The sequence below is a fragment of the Paroedura picta genome, chromosome 5 (genome assembly GCF_049243985.1).
Source record: "Paroedura picta isolate Pp20150507F chromosome 5, Ppicta_v3.0, whole genome shotgun sequence".
In the NCBI taxonomy this organism is placed as follows: Eukaryota; Metazoa; Chordata; class Lepidosauria; order Squamata; family Gekkonidae; genus Paroedura; species Paroedura picta.
In genome coordinates, this window is record NC_135373.1 from 111,608,095 (window position 1) to 111,629,163 (window position 21,069).

The 21,069-nt window shown below is 42.3% G+C and overlaps 1 protein-coding gene across 9 annotated transcripts in view; it reads right to left on the reverse strand.

Annotated features, from left to right (window-relative positions):
- Positions 1 to 21,069, reverse strand: part of BICD1 (BICD cargo adaptor 1) — a 194,597-nt gene that overhangs the window by 84,353 nt on the left and 89,175 nt on the right. For 4 of the 9 annotated variants that reach the window (XM_077339919.1, XM_077339920.1, XM_077339923.1 and 1 more), the window contains 2 exons: positions 11,696 to 11,771; positions 304 to 6,439 (listed from right to left, as the gene is read on the reverse strand). The exons of 1 other annotated variant lie outside the window; for it this stretch is intronic. In XM_077339919.1, coding sequence (XP_077196034.1) covers positions 6,358 to 6,439; positions 11,696 to 11,771 — 158 coding nt within the window. In that variant the 3' untranslated portion in view covers positions 304 to 6,357. Of the gene's footprint in view, positions 1 to 303; positions 6,440 to 11,695; positions 11,782 to 21,069 lie in introns of those variants that run through there. 4 more of the 9 variants (XM_077339924.1, XM_077339922.1, XM_077339929.1 and 1 more) reach the window with 2 other exon arrangements.

Here is a 21,069-nt window from a genome sequence, read left to right on the forward strand (position 1 = left end):
GGAGAGGAAAGGGAAGGCGAATGTAAGCCGCTTTGAGACTCCTTCGGGTAGAGAACAGCAGCGTATAAGAACCAACTCTTCTTCTTGTTCTAATAGGACCTTGACTGGCCCAAGGTCACCTAGCTGGCTGTATGTGGAGGTGTGTAGTATCAAACCCAGCTCTCCAGATTAGAGTCTGTCACTCTTATCTACTACACCAAACTGGGGTTTTGTATACCTTTTTTTTTTCTTGAAGAGGGGCAGGAGCACATACTGAAGTAATATGCATGAAGACACTGGAAACATAACAGAGCCAACACAAAGTTCAATGAACAAAAGATGGCCAGTTTATTTATTGGGACAGTTATGCATTACACCATAATTTTAATTGGAACATAATGTTGTAAGAATCAATACATTAGTTTCTTCTAACTTAAATTTCTTCAGCTCAGGAGTGTCTTGCAGTGAAAATCTATGCAGAGTGACCGCAGTCTAACTAAGCCCATGAGAAACTCTGCATAAGACGCCACTAATTAATTTCCCAACCCTTTGAACTGCATTTTCATACCACACATGCACAAGCACATGATTCCCTCACAAAGCAACTCACCTAAGATTGTCTAAAGCAGGGGTTGTCAACCTGTAGTCCTCCAGATGTCCATGGACTACAATTCCCATGTGCTCCTGCCAGCAAACACTGGCAGGACTACCCCTGGTCTAAAGAACAGAATGGGAGTAGGCTTGATATGGCAATTATTAGAGACCTTTCAGAGCAAATGGTTTTGGAATACAGAATTAGCCAATATTCCTGCCTTAAAATTAGAGAATGCAACACAAAAATATTTTCCCCCCTCTAACATCCAACCTTTAAGTCTATGAGCACATCTATCCCTATTCCCCACCACCTAGAAATATTCCATTCAACCTCAAAAAAGGCATTACCACAGAACTTCAATTCATTTAAGAATAGCCAACTTTTATAACAGGCAAATACAAACCTTTTTCTTTCTTTCTTTTTTAAATTGCAAACCAGTATTCAAAACCATTGGAATATAACACAATACGTCTTTCTGCGTGGCTGATTAGATAAGGATATTCATGCAAGGGGTAACATTCATAGATTACAAAAGTCACAAAATGCCGGGATTTTAGGTTTCTTCCCTCTTTTTTGTATTTTACAAAGGAGCAATATTATCCACCCTGTTGGCCGTCAAGCCATAGGGTTTGAATTACTAGTGTTATGACTAGTGAGGTGTACTTCAGTTTATTCAAAGATATGGTGCACAAAGCCATACCTATGAATGGTTGCTTTTTTAAAAACTAGATTGTTTTCTCCCCATCTCACTCCCCATCCCAAAAGCTGGCTGGCTGGCTAGAGTGTTGTACCAAACACTTTTGACAAATCTTTAAAACATTTTTTTCTAATAAAGTTGAGTTTTGAATAAAAACAATTTTTGATGGTGAAAATCTAAATTAAATCGCCACAGAATGAGCTGCACGTACATCTTGCAATCAAGACACTAACTGAAACATAAGGTCTTCATCCCTTTGCCCCACCAACATATGAATTTTTTTTCCTCCTTGGTGTCCTGTCAGAAGATTTCCTTTAGATTTAGTAGAAGGAATTTTCAAGAGTTCTGCAGGGGAGACTAAAATGCAATGAGGACTGAAACCACACATCTCTTGATGAAAGTTGTATCAGACGTGCGTTTCTAATAGGCAGTGAAAGAGACAGAATAATCTCATTAAAAAGGAATAATCTATTTTATTGGGATTTGGGGAAAACGTAAATGAAATAGCATCATGCACGGGTTTATTTTATATTGCATATATTTAGATGCATTTCTGCCATTAAAGCAAAAATACAGTTAATTGCTTTTCTTCTTTAATTTGTGCAGATCATTAACAAACAAATTTCAATGGAGGAAATTTTTTTGATACTAAATACCCCTTTGGGGTGCAGTAAATGTCTTCCTGGGAGAACCCTGAATGGCTACTTTTAAAACAATATGTGAATAAGGAAATGGCTGTGCTTTTAATGTAGGACGTTAGCGCCTAGAAGTTTGATATAAATAATTCCTTTATATAAAAGAAAACAACATTATTTAAAATGAAATACCTGTACGACTGTAACCAGATAACTGTAACCAAACCACAAAGGGACAATTTGTAATCTCGTTACAAATTTGTTATCAGGCCCTTAACTTTCCTCCACTGTACAGCATTACTGAAGTTAGGAACATGATGCCCCAAGCCTGTTTTACATTGCAGTCAATAACAGGTAAAAGCTCATTGCTACTCATAACAGTTAAGCAGGTTTCATTTGCAAAATGACACTTTCTCTCAAAACACTCATGACCGTAAAGGTTAGTTTTCCGGTGATCGATACAGTCCCTTGTTGGTTATTAAATTAACTGGAGGGTGACATTCGGGACCATCTCTGTCCCATTACTACTTGGTAGTATGTAGACACTTTTTCTGTGGTTTGGGACTCTTTTTGAGTTCCCAACAATTATCGATGCCACAGTAACCTGGCACTGACTATATGCATGTATTAAGGGCACTACACATGGAGAACGTCCAGAGATCCCCCTTCCGTGCATGAAGTGCTGGAGGGTACCCAGCTCAGCTGAGCTCCTTGCACTGTGCAAATCTTCAACACTTTTCCCCACTGTCCTTCACAGTGTACATGGGGATGCACATACCCACTTGTCTCTTGATACAAATGGGAATATGTAACTATTTCTTTGCTTTATGTACTTGACAGTCTCTGGATCATGGCCATATTTCTTTGCCATTCAAAGTTTATCGATAATTCTTCCTTAAAATGTGCAAAATAAAAGTCCAGCTTGTATTCCTGTATGATTTAGCTCTAATTTCCAAGACTTTGAATGGTCTGGAAATAGTAAATTCAAAAGAATAAAACTCTAAGGTAAAAAGGTAAAGGTATCCCCTGTGCAAGCTCCGAGTCATGTCTGACCCTTGGGGTGATGCCCTCTAGCGTTTTCATGGCAGACTCAATACGGGGTGGCCTTGCCAGTGCCTTCCCCAGTCATTACCGTTTTACCCCCCAGCAAGCAAGCTGGGTACTCATTTTACTGACCTCGGAAGGATGGAAGGCTGAGTCAACCTTGAGCCGGCTGCTGGGATCGAACTCCCAGCCTCATGGTCAGAGCTTTCAGACTGCATGTCTGCTGCCTTACCACCCTGCACCACAAGAGGCTCTTAAAACTCTACCCACTGCCAATTGCAATCTAGATTTTTAAAAGGAAACTGACATTCTTCTTGACAAATTTCCTTGGAAGTAAGCACCATGGAGCACAACAGAACTTACCTCAAAGTAAGTGTGCGTGGATTGGAAGCTTAAAAATATGCATCATTGGAATTATTTTTATCAGAGAAATGTTTTTATAGTTCCAGGAGAGGAAGCAGCCATAGAGCTTGTGCAACAATGCCCATGTTTTCTTACCTACAATTGTTTATTTTCTCCATTTATAGCTTGCCTTTCTCAATGAGATTCAAGGCAGAGTACAGATTTTTTTTCTCAGTTAGCATCTTTCATCAGCCTAACAAATCTAAGATGCGTTCTGGCCTGGTTTGTAAAAATAAAGAGAATGATCCAGAAAAAGTTAGGCATGTTTAAGGCTCATTATTTCAGTAGCCAAGATTTAAGCATGATCTTAACTCTCACTGCCTCTGAAATGAATGTGCGTAACTAGGGCTGGATCATGCTCATTTTAAAAAATCTTCCACAGGGGTTCATTTCAGTGTCTGCCAACATAATGCTAAGAAATGGCTATCTCTGTTCCTGGAAAGAGTTCCTGTGAATTATAACCCGAATCCAGGGGATGTGGGTTGGGTGGGGGAATGCCTCTGGAGTCCACATTTTCATTCTTAGCAGCCCAGCAAGAACCATATATTCAACCAGACACACCAATTTAATAGCAAATTCTAAAACAGAGACCTCACCTAAAGCTGGAGGTAGCAACCCTAGATGTTGCTGGAGTTAAAAAATAAACGACATTCCCTTGTTACATAAGAATATAAGCTTAAGACACAATGCTCAAATGTTAACTGTATCATCAGACAAGCAGCATGGAAATACATAAAAGAGTGCAAAGGGCTGTCAGGTATGTAACAGCAGAGTTTTGTGTGGTTCTGACTACCACTCACAAGCCATTGAATAATGAATTTCCACTAATTAGGTTTTTCTAGTGCCACTTGCTTGCTCTGAAGAGCAAATGAGGTTGCTTTAAAGTGGCCTGATGTTTCCACCAGTTTGCCTCTGAAACTTTAATCCATTAAGAAGCTCAACTGCGCTATGAATTGCTGTTTAGGATTATCCCATTTTTAGCACCTTGGTTACTTGGTTAATGATTGTTTAGGCACAATGATTGGCCACCTAGATTTCCTTGGCTGATGTAGTGTTATCACTCCCCCTACCCCCTTTCCTTTTGGTTAATAAACTGTGTTGTTTTTCTTTCCCTCAAATTCAGACAAAATTATCCCGGCTGCTGTTTTAGAGATTTCTTTCAGTACCACTTCACAATTCAAACCATGTTGCATTTTCATCCTTTGGATGGTATCAACGTTGCATGAGTGGAACAGGCTTTGCACAGGTCTTCCTTATTTACATGTATTAAGGCCACCTGACCGAGAGCAAGAAGTCTTCTAAATTAGCTGTGATGGGAAAGCATTACGCCCGGGAACACAGCAGAACACATTCAGTTGTTACAATTCCAGATTTAGTAAGCTATTTTACTTGCTGCCAGGTATTGTGCAAAACAAATATGGTTATCTTTCATTTTGCGATGTAACCAACCACTCTGTTGCTGGAGAGATTCTTACAGCTGGACTTCTGTGCAGCATGGGGACAGAATCTCTGCAGTGTGTGTCACCTGAGTATCTGTCATTTAACTGACAATGAGCTAGATCTCTATAGTTGTAGGGAATTTTTGGCAAGAAAAAAACACAGTAGAGCAACCCCTCCCCCACTATTATTTGCAGTCTTAAAACAACCATTTTAGCCGAACGGTTAGATTCACCACTAGATCCCACTGGAAATGTACTTTTTTCACTCGTGTTAGCTTTTTTTCTATCCCTATTTTTGCCAAGGTAAGGCCTTAACCTGGTAACGCTGAACTTGGGAGCAGCAAGTGAAAACATTTCAGTTATAACAAAACACAGCATGTTTACTCAAGTAGGTTGGGGTTCTTTGGGCCCCCGTCCAAACAGAAAAAAAAGAACAGCACCAAGTCATCCGCTTGTCTGAAATGCAATAAAAAGGAAAAAGTCCCCCTCCCCTGAAAAAACAAAACAAAAAAACCTTATCCAAAATACCAAAACACACAAAAAAGTTAACCAGAAGAAAACAATTATCAATGCATCGTTCAGTCAAACCCTTCTCAGTCTTAATCAGATTCCAGTGAAGTAGTAAAACAAAAACCAGCAGCTAACATCATATCATCATATATATAAAACGAATACATAACCAATACCAGTGCATCAGAAAAGTACAAGTTGGTGAGTGCAATCCAGAGAAAGTTCGGTATGCCTGAATTCTATTGAAACCAATGGGATGTAAGTGTTTTTTTTTAATATATATATACCTCGGTCCCATTTATTTCAATGAAGCTGAGGCACATCAAACTTTAAACCCCACTAAATTAACATTCTAATTCAACTCACCTTTAACATTTTTGTGCAATTAAAAAAAAAACAAAAATAAGTTAGGCCATATCCTTTGGCCAAGTTAACATTCCTCAATGACAAACAACAACAACAAAATCCTGGGGGGGGGAATCATTTTCAACGTACCTTATTTCTGAATCACTTTTTTAGAAATAAAATTAATAGAATAAAAACTCTCACACAAAACAGATTGGATTTTTAATAAAACATAAATTCATGGTGCAAATACTGTTAAAAAAACAAAAACAAAAGACTTAATACCCTTTAACCACAGAAAGGAAAACTCAGGTTGGCTGTTGTGACTGAAGTGTCAAAATAAGGTTTCGCAATATACTTCTTTTGATTCAGGAGTTGTTTAAGTTCACAGCACGATAGCCGTACAAGCCATTTGGCTGGAGGAATAGGTTCAGACTTCCAAACTGTGATCATGATAGCAGGGTCTGGATAAAACCAGCGGAACCTTAAACACTCTTCTGGGTTCTGTGCTTTTTTTTGCTCTTCGTTCAACACGCCGTCGGGTGCCGTGACTGTAGATATGCGTCCGGACTCATCAATGCAGCAGCAACGAGGCAGTGAATGCCCAGTGGTTCCTTTGGAGCAAGCTGCACTTTTGCTCAAGAGACCTCCACTCAGTTTGTTTTGTTCGGAGTTGCCCCCTGCCTCTTAAGTTGCATATGAAGATAAGGGTTAAGGAGGAGGTTTAGGTAGACAGCTGAGGGGGGCGCACTGAGAGCTGGAATGTGGCTGTTCTGGAAGAGCTACATCAGGACTGAAAATCAGAAAAAGCGGGGAAAAGTTTAAAATAGGCAGCCAAGTCCATAAACAGATTTGCACAGAGAACATTTATATTTTAAGGTCAAACAGGCTTCTCTCTGCTTGCACCCCAGCTTCGTTAATTACGTACCCAGGGGTAGTCAAACTACGGCCCTCCAGATGTCCACGGACTACAATTCCCATGGGCTGCAGTTTGACTACCCCTGACGTACCCGTGTAGGTCCTAAAAGTCAGCATGTAGCCAGAATAGTTCATAGATACACGGACAGTTGGGGTCCCTTTAAAAGCCACGGCACAGTATAAGCAAGAATGTGAATAAGGTCAACACAAAGAGATCCCACAGGACCAAAAAGCCATAATTCTACAACTCGGCTGCTTTTGGGAATTTTCAGAGTCAGATTTCTAAAACTCAAGTTGGTACAGAAATCTAGAGATTTAAGTAAAATGCAAAGGAATATTGTTGCATCGATACTTAGCAGCAAGTTTATCTATTATGTAACTATCCAAATGTCGATGTGGGATTGGCGAAGATATAAAAAATAAATTGGTATGTACCAACAGCCCTGATCCAATGCCAAACATAATCTAAATGACAGCATAAAACGCTGTATCCCGGTTTTTGGTTGTGTATACAAGTTGACTGTAAGGTGACGGCACTTATGCACACATCTCTACATCAGTTTTATATTCAGCATGTGCACCTTTCCCCACATACAAGTGAGAGAGTCCTTTATGAGAAAAAGGAGGTGACTATGGGTGGCAAGAACAGCAACCCTTTCAGGGATCTAGGTCACAGGGGTAGTCAAACTGCGGCCCTCCAGATGTCCATGGACTACATGGACTACAGCATTCGCTGGCAGGGGCTCCTGGGAATTGTAGTCCATGGACATCTGGAGGGCCGCAGTTTGACTACCCCTGAGGAAGTGCACATCCTGAGAACCCGATGAAATCATTTCTCATAGGAAAGTCTGACCCCCTAGAAATATAAATCTTCACACCACTCCAACTTAAATTCAACACCAAGGACACCAACACTTATTAAACGCTTACACACCCATGCTTCCTTTATTTATAATACAGAAAATTAAAGCATTAAAATGCACCCAGGGGCTACAGGATTGGAAGGCCTTATTCATATTCATACCATTTGTACTTGTACTTTCTGGTGGGTTCACTTCATATTATTCATTAGATTGCCATGTGTCCACCAGCAATGCCACTGGCTAAGGGAAGCATTCTATATATGTATTCCGGAGTGGGCATTCTGCCCCTGAGCTCTAGTTGCAGAACCTACTTGATTTCTGGATCCAAATAGGAACATGCAGCAATGCATGCCAGGGAACATGAAATTTTTGAATGAGACTGTTTCTAGAGTCTGGTTTCAAGCACAGCAGTGTAGCACATAGTCAAATGTAGCTACTTCTTGCCTTCTTTTGGGAACAGGTGTTTTCTGTTCCCCATGCTTCCCTTAAGAGAGCAATCCTACTGCAGTCTAGTTAAAAGGGCTTGCTCCCAGGAAAGTGTTTTTAGAGATTGCTTGGCATGTGACATGTGCTTGCTCCCGGCGAGACTCTTCATCTTTACGTGTGCATCTCACCTCTTTTAACTGAGAGTGAAGAAGCTGCAAATGTCTCTGTTATTCCCATTACATATTGAAAAACCAAGGATGTGGTGAGTTATAAGGGTGGCCTGCTGGTTTGAGTGTCTCTTTGGAAGAAAATGCAATTGATAAATGTTCAAAATATAAAGAATAATAAACTATCTACTGATATGTAGCAAGTATGGAACCTAATGAGCAATTGTTGTTGCTTAGTAGTAGCAAAGTAAATAAAGATCCACCCAAATCAGCAGATTTATAGTTCTTATGGAACATCTATTTCTGATTCTCTCGCAATCTGCTTCTGGATACTTCTGCTGCAGGCATTTGGGGAGTATGTGCCGTATATGTACCTTTTCAGGAATGTAAGCAACAACAGGTACAAGCATAAACTCGCTTTGTTGAGATCAATGCTAAGCGAGTCAGTCCTTCAGCCTTTATTATGACAAAATACGTTAACTAGTTTTCCAGTTGGATACCACACAGTGTTTCCATTTGCCAGAGGAGCATTTAAAAGAGACACACACAAAAAAATTACATCCATGCATCAAAATGAGAGACGTTAGAATGTTCCCTCAAATACCTTCGTTTTGCAATCTAGTTTACAGTCACTGTGCCTGAATGTCTTGAATTCATGCTATTACCTAATGGAAATTCAGTCTTTTGTACCATTGACAAAGTGGATTTCAAGACAGGATTGACGCTATTGAACTTATGCTCCCAAAATCTTGTTCATCTGCTGGTTATGATGTGACTTCTTTTCCGCCCAATTAATTTCAATTGCTTAATACAGTCAGTGTGATACAGTGTTTGGACCAGAACATAGAACCTGGAGCTGGGAAACTCTGGTTCAAATTCTCACCCTCCCATGAAACTCACTCAATGAACTTGGGCTAGTCGTTGTCTCTAACTCATCTTACAAAGTTGTTGTTGTGATAATAAACATGGATATGGAGAGTGGGGAGAGGCTGTGGCTTAGAGCTAGAGCTTCTGCTTTGCATGCAGAAAACTCCAGGTTCGATCCCTGCCATCTCCAGTTAAAGGCTCAGGCAGTAGATGATGCTCATGATCCTTGGCCTGCCTGAGTCTCCAAAGAGCCGCTGCCATTCTCTAATGATGCTTTTGACAGACCGATGGTCAGATTCAGTATAAGTCAGCCTGCTGCCCTGAGCGCCTTGAAGAAAAGGCAAGATAGGGGGCGACAACATAGGAATAGTGAGATAAATTCATAGTTAGTTAGATTGACTGGTTAAAATTCTACTGATGGGTTAACAAGATGCTCCAAACTGCTCAGGCAATTTTTTGCAAGTGGTTAATTGTTTATAACGTAATTCCTGACAAATCCACAGAGGTGAAGTGTCTTTTTTTGAAGGGAAAACCTCTGCTGAAATGATACACAGTGTGGTGAGGACCAGCAGCTGCCTGGCGAAGGAAAATACTCTGTCCCTTTAGCAGAGGCTTCATGTGGTGCTGTTTACAAGTAATACTATTTACCTCCAGGCCAGTAAAGCTTCTCCAGCCCACTGCTGCACATTAAGCCTCTAATAAAGAAACAAGGCATTTTTTCCAGGCTGGTTGGCAACCCTAATGGTGACACATGCACACCTCATTGGAAAACAAGGGATGTTTTTACTTCCAAACTATTTTGCATGCAAATTTATGCAAGTGCAATCAATTAACGCCCGTAAAATGTTATTGACTAAGGTTTCTTTAATGGAGAGACAGCCCTTGTGTTTGTGCAGGAGTGCATCGGCTCCCTCGCATAACCTCCACTAACTTCATTTCCCATCTCACTGCAATCTGTGATTTAATTTTTTTCTAACTGAAGGCTGATTCTGCTGCTAACATAATTTTGTTTTATTAGAATCATAGAATCGGAAGAGACCTCCTGGGTCCTCTAGTCCAGGGGTCCCCAACCCCCAGTCCGCAGCCCGGTACCGGGCCGCAAAGGCCATCGTACCGGGCCGCCAGTGGCCGCGCCTGCCTCCCCCCCGCAGCGAGAGGGGGGAAAGAGGCCGGCATGGCAGCGACGCTAACACGCACGCACGGAACTGCTGCACATGCGCGTTTGCGCCCCGTGGTGGCCAAAACGCGCATGCGCGGCAATTCTGCGTATGCGTGCTACCACCACCTGGTGGTCAAAACGCGCATGCGCGGCAGTTCCGCGCGTGTACGTTTTTGAGCAACTGCGGCAGCCGGGCCGCTGGCTCTCCCCCACCCCCGGAGGCGGTCCCCGACCAGATGAAGGTTGGGGACCGCTGCTCAAGTCCAACCCCCTGCACTATGCAGGACACTCACATCCCAATCGCTCATCTATTGTAACCTGCCACCCCCTTGAGCCTTCACAGAAGCAGCCTCTCCATCAGCCTCATCTACTGTAAACTGTCACCCCTTTGCCTTCCCAGAATCTAGCCTCTGTTTAAAAATTTCCAAATGTTTATGCAAATATTAGTATGCAGATGAGACCAAGCTCCATTCATTTTTAATCTACTGCAAATCTTGTAAGCACTGTTCTGCCGCTGAGATTTTACGTGGCATTCAGTGGAAACAGGTCACCAGTGGCGGTTGTGGAAAGGGCTGCCAAGTCACAGCCGACTTGTAATGACCTTGTGGGTTTTCCGAGGCATGAGACTACCAGAAGTGGTTTGTGATTGCCTGCCTCTACAGAGCAGACCTGGACTTTATTGGTGGTCTCCCATCCAAATAATGACCAGGGCTGATCCTGCTACATTTCTGAGACCTGATCAAATTGGGCTAAAGGGAAATTTAAAAGGGGAGGGACCCCAAATTATTAAAAGTTGAAATGGACAATATTGAACTAAGGTTTTATTTACAATATATAACCTTTTATAAGGTTTAGAATGTTATAAGAATTAAGAATTATTTTGCCTCCTGTGGCCTGATATATAAGAATACCTTTGCCTAGCCACACAGCCTAGGAGGCAAAATTCTTAGCTTGACCCTTTTGACACAAACTGGAAGGTTTGGGGTTGAGTTTGTTTCCCCTCTTGTGTTGTTTGCAGCAGTATCTGCAACACGGACCCATGGTTTATGAATGTGACAAAGCATAGCTAGAACTACACACCACCTGGCATTTCCTCAAGCTCAGCAAGTGTGGCGGATTTGGGTGCCCAGATCCTCTCCTGCCGGAGACTCTGACCTTGCCTGCTTTATCTGCCTGTGCCTACCTGTTAGCCCCTTCCTCTATGGCCTGTTTTCCTTAACTAACTTTCAAGGTCTATTCCTGCAGAGGATTCGCTGCCTATCAACCATGACAGTCTTAGGCTTCCTGGGCTGCTTTAGAACTGCACCCAAATGGTAGCATAGTTGTCAAGAGTCATATCATGAGCTATTGCCCCCAAGCATTCCTCCCCTGTGTAGTAGATGCCTGTGAACCTTATACAGGTGAGGCATGGAGCCGTCCTGTCCCGCCATGTGGCTACGATATTCACACTCCTTGCAAGCACTGAAACCTCTGCATTCAATGTTTTCTTCCTTGCTTAAACTGTAAAGAAAAGTGGGAGGCAGAAGGATGTGAGAGGGAGGGAGATTTGCATAGAAAAGCAAAAGCCATGGGGGATGCCCTGTGGTAGACTGACTGCAGCATGCACTGAAGTGCAAGAGGAGGAGAAGCAAGAGTTAGTGGAGCATTACCTGACAGTCGGGCAGTCTCGCCTCCTGGCTAGTTGTGAGCCGTGTGGCGGTATGGAGGCAGCAGGCTGCTGACAATCTATAAGAAACTGATAAATTAGACATATATACAAAGAGATGACACTTGGGGGGAGGGGTTAGTAAGTAAACGACAGACAGGGCAGGGCGTGCAGAGATTTAGTGAGGAATGCATGGTCCGTTCACAAAATTGATAGGAATAAATAGTTTAGAATATTACAAATGCTAATTAAAAAAAAATTGGCCTTTTCAACTAGGAGAACCAGATCCAGGCAAGGGCTCAAAGCCTACGATAGGCTCACTGCTTGGAGGCCTAGTGGCAATTTCTTTCTGTGGAACGACTTACTTGGCAGGGTGGTTGTAAGGAAAAACAAGGAGGATGGGTGCAGTTCCAAAAGACATAAACACAAGCCTGCCTTACTGGAAACAATGCGCCTTTTATGTACAGTTAGCGTGCTCGAGTCCCCTTGGTTTCAGCTGGATTTACGTACAACTGACATTGCTTAGGTGGCACCTAGAAAGGATGTGGGAGTTTCAAAGCTCAGCCTAAATAATAATTACAGCAACAGGAAGCATTAACGTCCTTGGAAGAAAACGCCTCCAGGACTAGAAGTGTGTCTCTGTGTTTATGTCAATAAAATGGAGGTGACTGTTCTCTTTTCTCATCTCAAAAAAATAGGGTTGCCAATTCTGGGCTTGAAAATTCTTGGAGAACTGGAGGGTTGAGACTGGAGGGAAGGATCTCTGTAGGGTATGATGCCCTAGAGTTCCCCCTCCAAGGCAGCTAATTCCCCCAGGTCAATTGATCTATGTCATTTGGAGATCAGCTGTAATTACAGGGGAGTCTTCAGGTCCTACCTGGAGGATGGCTACCCAAGAGAATCTGGAGTCAAATATAACAAAATCAGAGTCCAGTGGCACCTTTAAGACCAACAAAGATTTATTCAAGGCGTGAGCTTTTGAGTGCAAGCACTCTTCCTCAGACTATGAACTATCATCATGCCAGTGGGAGTCAAATATAGTTGCAGGGAAACTGAACACTGTAATTCATTCTTTCACTTGCTCAACTCACTCCAGCTAACTTGTCCACAAAAATTCTAGCTTGTGGCATAGTACTCACAAACGCAATGTACTTAAATCCAGGATGTCAGTAAAGATAAACCAGGTTTATATGGAATAGTAATATGAAGGGGCTGAAATCATGGGCCCTGTTAGCTGTTGGTGTGCTGCTGTTGTTTTAACCTTTTAAGTCACTATATGGACTACAAGCCAGTTTTCTCATTCTTCTGTGGAGATCAGCACTGCCCTCCAGTGGTTGCTACACGTTTGTGCATTCATGCACAGTAAATTTGCAAGCCAGCTTTTTCAGATGATGAATGTGTATTTATATCCTTGAGAATGAACTTTGGCAAGAAGGGGCATAAAAAAAATCATCACAAACCGCAATAGATGATGTTATCTTGCTGACAAAGTTAAACTGCAAGCTGCTCGTAAAAGTAATCCAGCACTTTGAAAGCTATTTTGTCAAACTGGCTCAGAGGAGAGCTGATGGTCATAGAGGGGCGATTCCTCCCCCCACCCTTAAACTTTGTTTTATTATTGAAAGACATTTCCTTGTACACTGTGTGTGCACTGGGGTTACTACGATGGGTAGAACTTTGAGAATAAGGTGAGACGCAAAAGGAAACTTGGTCAGCGCACCTTGTTAATAGAAGGCGTCGTATAGCTGAGAATGCAATCTTTCAGCAAACTTATCTTGCAGCATGGCACAGAATAGATGACATATATTGGTGGCGGAAAGTGATATTCAGCATCTTTAAACCCATAAGGATTTTCATATATTTTTGACTGCTGGAGGTCAGGTCAGGAATGATATCCATGAGCAGTACTGTCAGAATCCCACATGTATTTCTGACATGATTTACTAGCATGTAGTCCTGTTCAGATTGATTACCTTGCCATGCCTAGGCCTAGCTAACACCCAAGGACGAATTCCCTTTGTAGTTTCCCAAGGGAATTCAAGATGCCCTAACATTCTTCACCTCCCTCCCCCCTCCCACGTCCTGTTTGGTCTCTCTCCTTCCTGTCGTTTTCTCACCCATTGTTGTTATCAAGATGTTGTGACTTCCTTGCCAAGGTATCTGTTTTATGTTCCCAGGAAGGGGGGCACCACCCCTGAACTCTCTCTGTGTCCGCTGGTATGTTAGTTCTAACTATGCCTTATGTGTAGCAGCTGGCTTTGCTCTCATAAAGAAACTTTTCTAGAAAAGTTCGCTTTTCTTGGAGTGAACAATGTGTCTCATGAGTATAGCCTAAATGGAGTTCCACCCTTCTAAGTTCACAACTTCAACAGGGATTCAAGGGTGATTAGGGTTTCACTGTAAAAGGACTAGAAACATCACAAATGACTCCATTCATTTAAAATGAAATGCAAAACATGCAGCGATTAATATCTTCCACGAGGCATTTGGTTGAGGCCAAGCCCCCCCATTACCATCTAAAAGGGGCCCTGAGCAGAACTGAACCCCTTTACCTTCCATTTTATGCCTGGCCAAGCTAGGGGCACTGGAGGCAGATGCTGAAGGGTTTTTAATATGTTTTAAATTTTAAATGTATACAGGTTTTTAATCCTATTGAAGTGAGCTGCCCTGAGACCTCTGGAGAGAGACAGCATACAAGTCAATAGGTAGGTAGATAGGTAGGTAGGTGGTGGGAGGGAGGGAGGGAGGGAGGGAGGGAGGAAGGAAGGAAGGAAGGAAGGAAGGAAAGTGAAGGTAAAGGGCAATAGAATTTCTACATGTCAGACATTAGCAGGATTGCAAATCCTGTCCCAAATGTTATTCAGCCCTACATGTTATATTTCAATATGGAACGAAAAAGTTCTTTGTTTCAAAACTTTGGTGAATTTTATTTATTTTCATTATTTATAGCCCGTTTGCCTTTCTCACTTGAAGTCAAGGCAGATTACATAGAGTGAGTCAGTACAATCAATAGGATGGGACATGCGATAAATAATATAATTAGGGCTGTAGAACCAACCAGAGGTCTAAGATCAGAATGGAAGCAAAGCATACGGATCAACATGGCATATAAAACAATGCAGAAATTACATAGTGGGATCCTAGTCTCAGCAAGCTATGCACAGTAGCGTAGCCTACAGCCCTTAATGATGTCTCCAAGGGCAGCGCCTGTGTAGACAAGCCCTCTTGAATAATTCGGTCCTGCGTAGTTTGCAGAAAGCCAGGAAAGTGGGAGCACCGAGCTCTCCTCTGAATTTTATCGTCTTGCACTGCAGAGCTTTAGGTCTAGCAGAGTAACAGAAAGCAACCCCTTAAAAATGTACCAATTAAATATGAGGCTACTTTGGTTCCTGATGTGTGTTGGCGGGAGGACGCTCCCACAGGATTCAGGTGCAGAAACTACAGCCTGACCTCATCAGATTGTGGAAGCTCAGCAGGGCCTTGGGGGATATGTGTTTTATCCTGTTTTATTGTCTTTTGTAAACCAACACAAGCTGGCATGGTCTGGGAGTGGCAGTCAATAAATCGAAATATAAATTAATTAATTAAAATAAAACAACAGCAGTATCTGTTGGGGAGGGGACCTGCCTGTTTGATTTCCAGATCACACAATTTGGGTTCTATTACTTTACTGCTTTATGCAGCTGCTTAAGTTTATTTCATACATTCTATGAAGTGCTTCCTATTACTCTCAGCCTATAAAGCAATTGCATTTCTTATTGGGCATTCAGAACTATTTTGGATAGACATGGGGTAGTTTCTGCATTTCAGTGAAAGAACAAAGAATGGAGAACATGGAGTAAATACAGGTTCTCCAATAAGTGCTGTAAAGTGACACTGCACCAGCAGCAAAAGTTAAGCGAATTGCCTCTTCACTTCCCATGCAGAATTAGACCTTAACATCATGAAGAACCCAGTTTCTTTCAAAATTTTGTAACTTCCAGTCTGATAAAGAGTTTTGGTGAACTCTGATCTGGAGAACAAGGTTTAATTCCTCACTCCTCAACATGCAGCCAGCTGGGTCACCTTGGGCCAGTGATCTCACCCACCTCACAGGATGTCTGTTGTGTAGGGAGAGGAAGGGAAGGCAATTGTAAGCTGCTCTGAGACTCCTTTGGGTAATAAAAGGGGGGGTACAAAAAACAGCTGCTCTTCTTTTGCGGAAGTTTTTGAGGAAGACCTTTTGAGGGAAAGTTCTTTTGAGAAAACAACACACTGGGGAACAAATATGAGTGCAAGAAAATACACATCAGGTCAATAATTAGTGTTTAAGGACCAGGCCTTTCCCCCAGGTTTCTGAACATTAATAGACACATGCAAGCCTCTGTTTTTTTAAGAAAGCACTGATCCAAAAGGATGCCAATGGGAGACTGAGGAAGGCAGCATGCCTCTGAAATAGGGCTGTATCCTACCAGTTGATGCACCTAAGGGCAAGGACTGTTCTGTTGGTGCAAGAGGCTATTGGGTTGTGGAACATGCCTTGGCGTCTATTGAATGCACTATCCTTAGCTCTATGCAGTGATGGGATAATACTCCAAGGGATATTTCTCATGCGTTAACTTTTGTGGTCTGAACGAATGCATAGGCTTCCCAATTCAGATTTCTGTAGAGGAACGAGAAATGTGTTTTACTTCTTCAGGAAAGTCACTTCTAAAACTTTGCAGAATTACTCCCAAGGCTTCATCAGCATGGCATAAAGTTCATGGGGCTATTTGCACCAAACCATTACAGTAGTATTCCGTCTAAAGCTCCCTCCCTGTGCATCCTGGGGGTAAACTATGGGTGCTAGCAATCCACCACCAGATGATGACCTAGCCTGGTGATGATCTAACGTGGAGGGGCCCATATGATCTCCCCATGCTTGGGCCTTAACCAAAGACCTGGCAGAAGAACTCCATCTTCCAGGCTCTGTGAAAACCAGAGAGTTCCTGTAGGGCCCTCAGCTCTTCCAGGAGCTCATTCCAACAGGTTGGATCCAGGACCGAAAAGGCCCTGGCCCTGGTCGAGGCCAGGCGAACTTCCCGGGTGCTGGGTACAACCAATAAGTTAGTGCCCACAGAGTGTAAAGCTCTGCGGGGGGCATAACAGGCTGCACAAGGCCTTAAAGGTCAAAACCAATTCCCTGAACCTGATCCGGGTCATAACTGGCAACCCATGCAGCTGCCTCAGCACAGGCTGGATATGAGCCCTCCAAAATGTTCCTGTGAGGACCCTAGCAGCTGCATTCTGCACCAGCTGCAATTTCCAGGTCAGAGACAAGGTCAGGCCAGTGTAGAGTGGGTGACCTCGGGCTCTCCACAGCACTGATAAAGCTGTTCTGACCGAGCAGTGACATCAGGGCTCTCTCAGCCTCACCTCCCTCACAGGGTGTCCGATGTGGGGAGAGGAAAGGGAAGGCAATTGTAAGCCACTTTGAGACACCTTAAGGAAGAGAAAAGCGGCATATAAGAACCAACTCTTCTTCTTCTGAGTGAGCCTTCTATCCACTGGCATCACAGATCTGCAATGCTTTGTTTATTGGCTGTGCTGTATTCCAAATGTGGCTGGTTAGTTTATTACCTGCATGTAATGGGCAGCCTTTTGGTAGGGCTGGAAACAGATCCATTTCCCATGAGAAAGTTAGCATAAACCCTTTAATCTCTTTCAAGTCTTTGTGTGAGATAAGGTGCTGTCTATCTGTCCCTGTGCCCTTGAAATGCAGATTGAAATTCACACCTGGAACAGCAAATGTAATCTGTTTTCCTGTGGAGAAACGGGGGAAGAACCATTTTTTCTGTAGTGGTCTGATTTGACGTATAAAGATAGACTCATAGATTGGTTCTGTACTAGTAATTGACCAGAGTCAACAATGTTACATGCATGGATTTCATTATGCTTTCTCCTAATCAATGCTTTAGCATAGGACACCAAGTGTGTTATTTTGGAAGGACATACAAGAACATGGCAATGACAATTCTAGACAACATCCACCACTCTATGTTACACCTAAACAAAATGGGGCTCCCTCCACTCATTCCACACACCCAAGGAATATCCTTGCAGACCTGCCACAAGCTGTCTGGGAGTGGCGGGATATAAATCCCAAAATAAATAAATGTTGAGAACCTTTAGGATGCTTTAGGATGGTTAGTGCTGATCCTGCGTTGAGCAGGGGGTTGGACTAGATGGCCTGAATGGACTAGATGGCCTTCCAACTCTATGATTCTATAATTCTATGATTCTATGATTCTAACCACCAGTGAAGAAAAAGTAGGGGTAGGGTGGAGTTTTTCTTCCACTTAGAATGCTAGTGTCAGCTTTTGAAACTTACTGGAAGTAGATTTAGGACAGAAAAAAGGTATTTAGTTAAATACTTGAATTCACTGTTACAAAACATGGGCATATCCATAGGAATGGACAAATTCAAATTCAATGCAAGCTCTGACCACTGACTGATTCTTTAGCTGAAGTATATTTCTGTCCTATCAGAAATACACACTGGTAATAATCAAATAAAAATATGTTGACTTGTTCTCTTGTCATGTTCATGTTGTCCTGCACTTTAGATGTTTTTAAGGAATACTGAATGATTTTAAGCATATAGTTTTCATCATTCCTCAGTAAATCGACTGAACATTTAGTCAACAGGTTAGTGAGACAACAAACACAGCAAACGGAAACATTCCCTTAGACAACCCACAGAAATAACAATTAACTCATAGAGTGCATGCTGATATATTCAGTCCACATAGAGGTAAGTAGACACACACACCCCCAACGGGAATGAGGGTCAAATTAGATACAATCCAGGGGACACCTTTAAAGCAGTGGTTCCCAAACTTATCTGGCCTAACGCCCCCTTTCCAGAAAAAATATTACTCAGTGCCCCCTGAAAATTAATTTTTTAAAATTTTAATAGCAATTAAACAGAAAGAGGTCATTCTTAGTCAAATCACCCATCACCACCCCCCTGGATCGCTGCAGCACCCACCAGGGGGAGGTAGCGCCCACTTTGGGACTCACTGTTTTAAAGGGTAAAATCAGTTTGGCAGGATCCTGATTCAGATCAGTCATTAATGACAAAGGGGAAAACTCCTTCAACAGTTTTCCAATGTAAATCCTCCACCCCCTAGCAGAAACCATTGGGGTACACAGAGGCCATTTGTACTGGGAAAACGGCACATGGCAACAGAAGATGACAAACCTACCCACAGAACCTGGGCCCATTTACAACATCGTTTAGCCTTTTAAAACCCTAATAATTCATCTCCCCAATCAGATGTAGTGTGGCCATTTAAAGCAACGGTAGTCAACCTGTGGTCCTCCAGATGTTCATGAACTACAATTACCATGAGCCCCTGCCAGTGTTTGCTGTCAGGGGCTCATGGGAATTGTAGTCCATGGACATCTGGAGGACCACAGGCTGACTACCCCTGATTTAAAGAACACCCAAGAAACAACATCAAGTATTATCCAAGCAGACAGATATGCATAGAAAGGGTTCCTTGGATATAGGTAGTTTAAATTCTACTGACTTACTCTACAAAGCTGTCACATATACTGTGAAATCCAGAATAAAAAACAACGGGTCTTGTGAAGCAAGAACCAGATGAAAGATATGATTTCGTTAATTGATTATCATTCTTGAGTGATATGTGTGCTTTCTTAAATACATAGCGTAAGAGGGCTGAAAAGAAAAAGCAGGCAATGCACATTAACCGAATCTCATTAAACTATTCTGGGGGCAGGAGACAAAGGTTGTGTATGGTTTGCAATGTGCCACAAATCTCTAAAAAGTCTTTCATTGTGTTTTTTAGGTAAGATGATTGGTCATACATGATTGGTCATACATACGGAAACTTTTATCATGCAAAATGATCTAGAAAGGCATGTCAAAAATGTCAAAGATTGCCCAGATGTAATTGTCACTGCTGCAACTACATGGAGAGCTGCCTCACACAGCTTGCCATGCGTGGCTGAATTCACGCAGTTTTGTTTTCAAGTGGTTGTTTTCAACCTTAAAACTCTGTTTAGCAGGGGTAGTCAACCTGTGGTCCTCCAGATGGACTACAATTCCCAGGAGCCCCTGCCAGCTGTTTGCTGGCAGGGGCTCCTTGGATTTGTAGTACTTGAACATTTGGAGGACCACAGGTTGAAGAAGAAGAAGAAGAGTTGGTTCTTATATGCTGCTTTTCCCTACCCGAAGGAGGCTCAAAGCGGCTTACAGTCGCCTTCCCATTCCTCTCCCTGCTGGGGAGTTGACTACCCCTGCTGTATAGGACAAATTCTAGAAAAATGCATTATAACTGTGGAACCTATCTGTTAGTGAGATAACGTTTAGTAATAACAGGAAAATGTGATAGCACTGTATAGGCACGTGTTCTACTTTAACATTTCCCAGTTAGCATAATTTGACAGAATTGTTCACAAATAAAATAAATGGGTACTAATAAGATGATCAACTGCATAAAACGTGCAGCTAAATTAGTATGTGAACCACAGCGGCAAATCTGTGTCATTCCAATTATTGACCCATCTAGTTTGGCATGAAATGTGTGCACTTAATCTTGTCCGCAGTGTTTGGAAATCTAAGCTGACCAGAAGGGAAAAAGCATAAAGCAGTGGCACCAAGAGGTAAAAGTATGTTCTGCAAGCTGGTTTCTTAACTAGTTAAAACCAAGTAAAGCCCTTAGCAAAGTCTTTCTTTTCTAGATTTGAAATGGCTTTTACAAGGATTTATACCACAGCTGGAATGGTCACATGTGCATGGAGTACTCATTGATTTAATTCAATGAACATATCAAAAAATGGTGGGTTTAATACAAAGAAACGCATGTAGGCAAATACATGGTATGTGAAACTGCAGACAAAAATGAAAAGGAACACTGGGGGGGAAAGAGAACAAAATGGTTTTAAAATTAATATTGCCCCTATAAAAAGCAGCAGTTTTCATTTTATAGCTGGGTAAAAATAATTGGTTAGACACAGAATCCTAGGGTCTTGCTATTTGCACAGTTATTGTCCTATTTCGTCTCTTTCGATGCAGGCACAAACCAAACTCCTGGAATGTAGGAGCTGCTCTATTTTTCTGAATGTCTCTCTGCATGTGCTGGGAACATCCAGGCAGGGCATCCCACCACCACCCAGCTAGGTGAATGGGTCAGCTGCAACTCTCATGGACCTTTCTTTGTGGATGCATCAGAGCCACCAGCGGACACTCTGCAGAAGAGCAGCAGTCCAGTTGGAATGCAGGAATTCAGCCTACAAAAATCAGATCACGTTTTGTACAGTGAAATACACCTGGCAGAAAACTATTACTTTCATTTTGGCGTTGTTGCTTTCATAAATATGAAAGGTTTT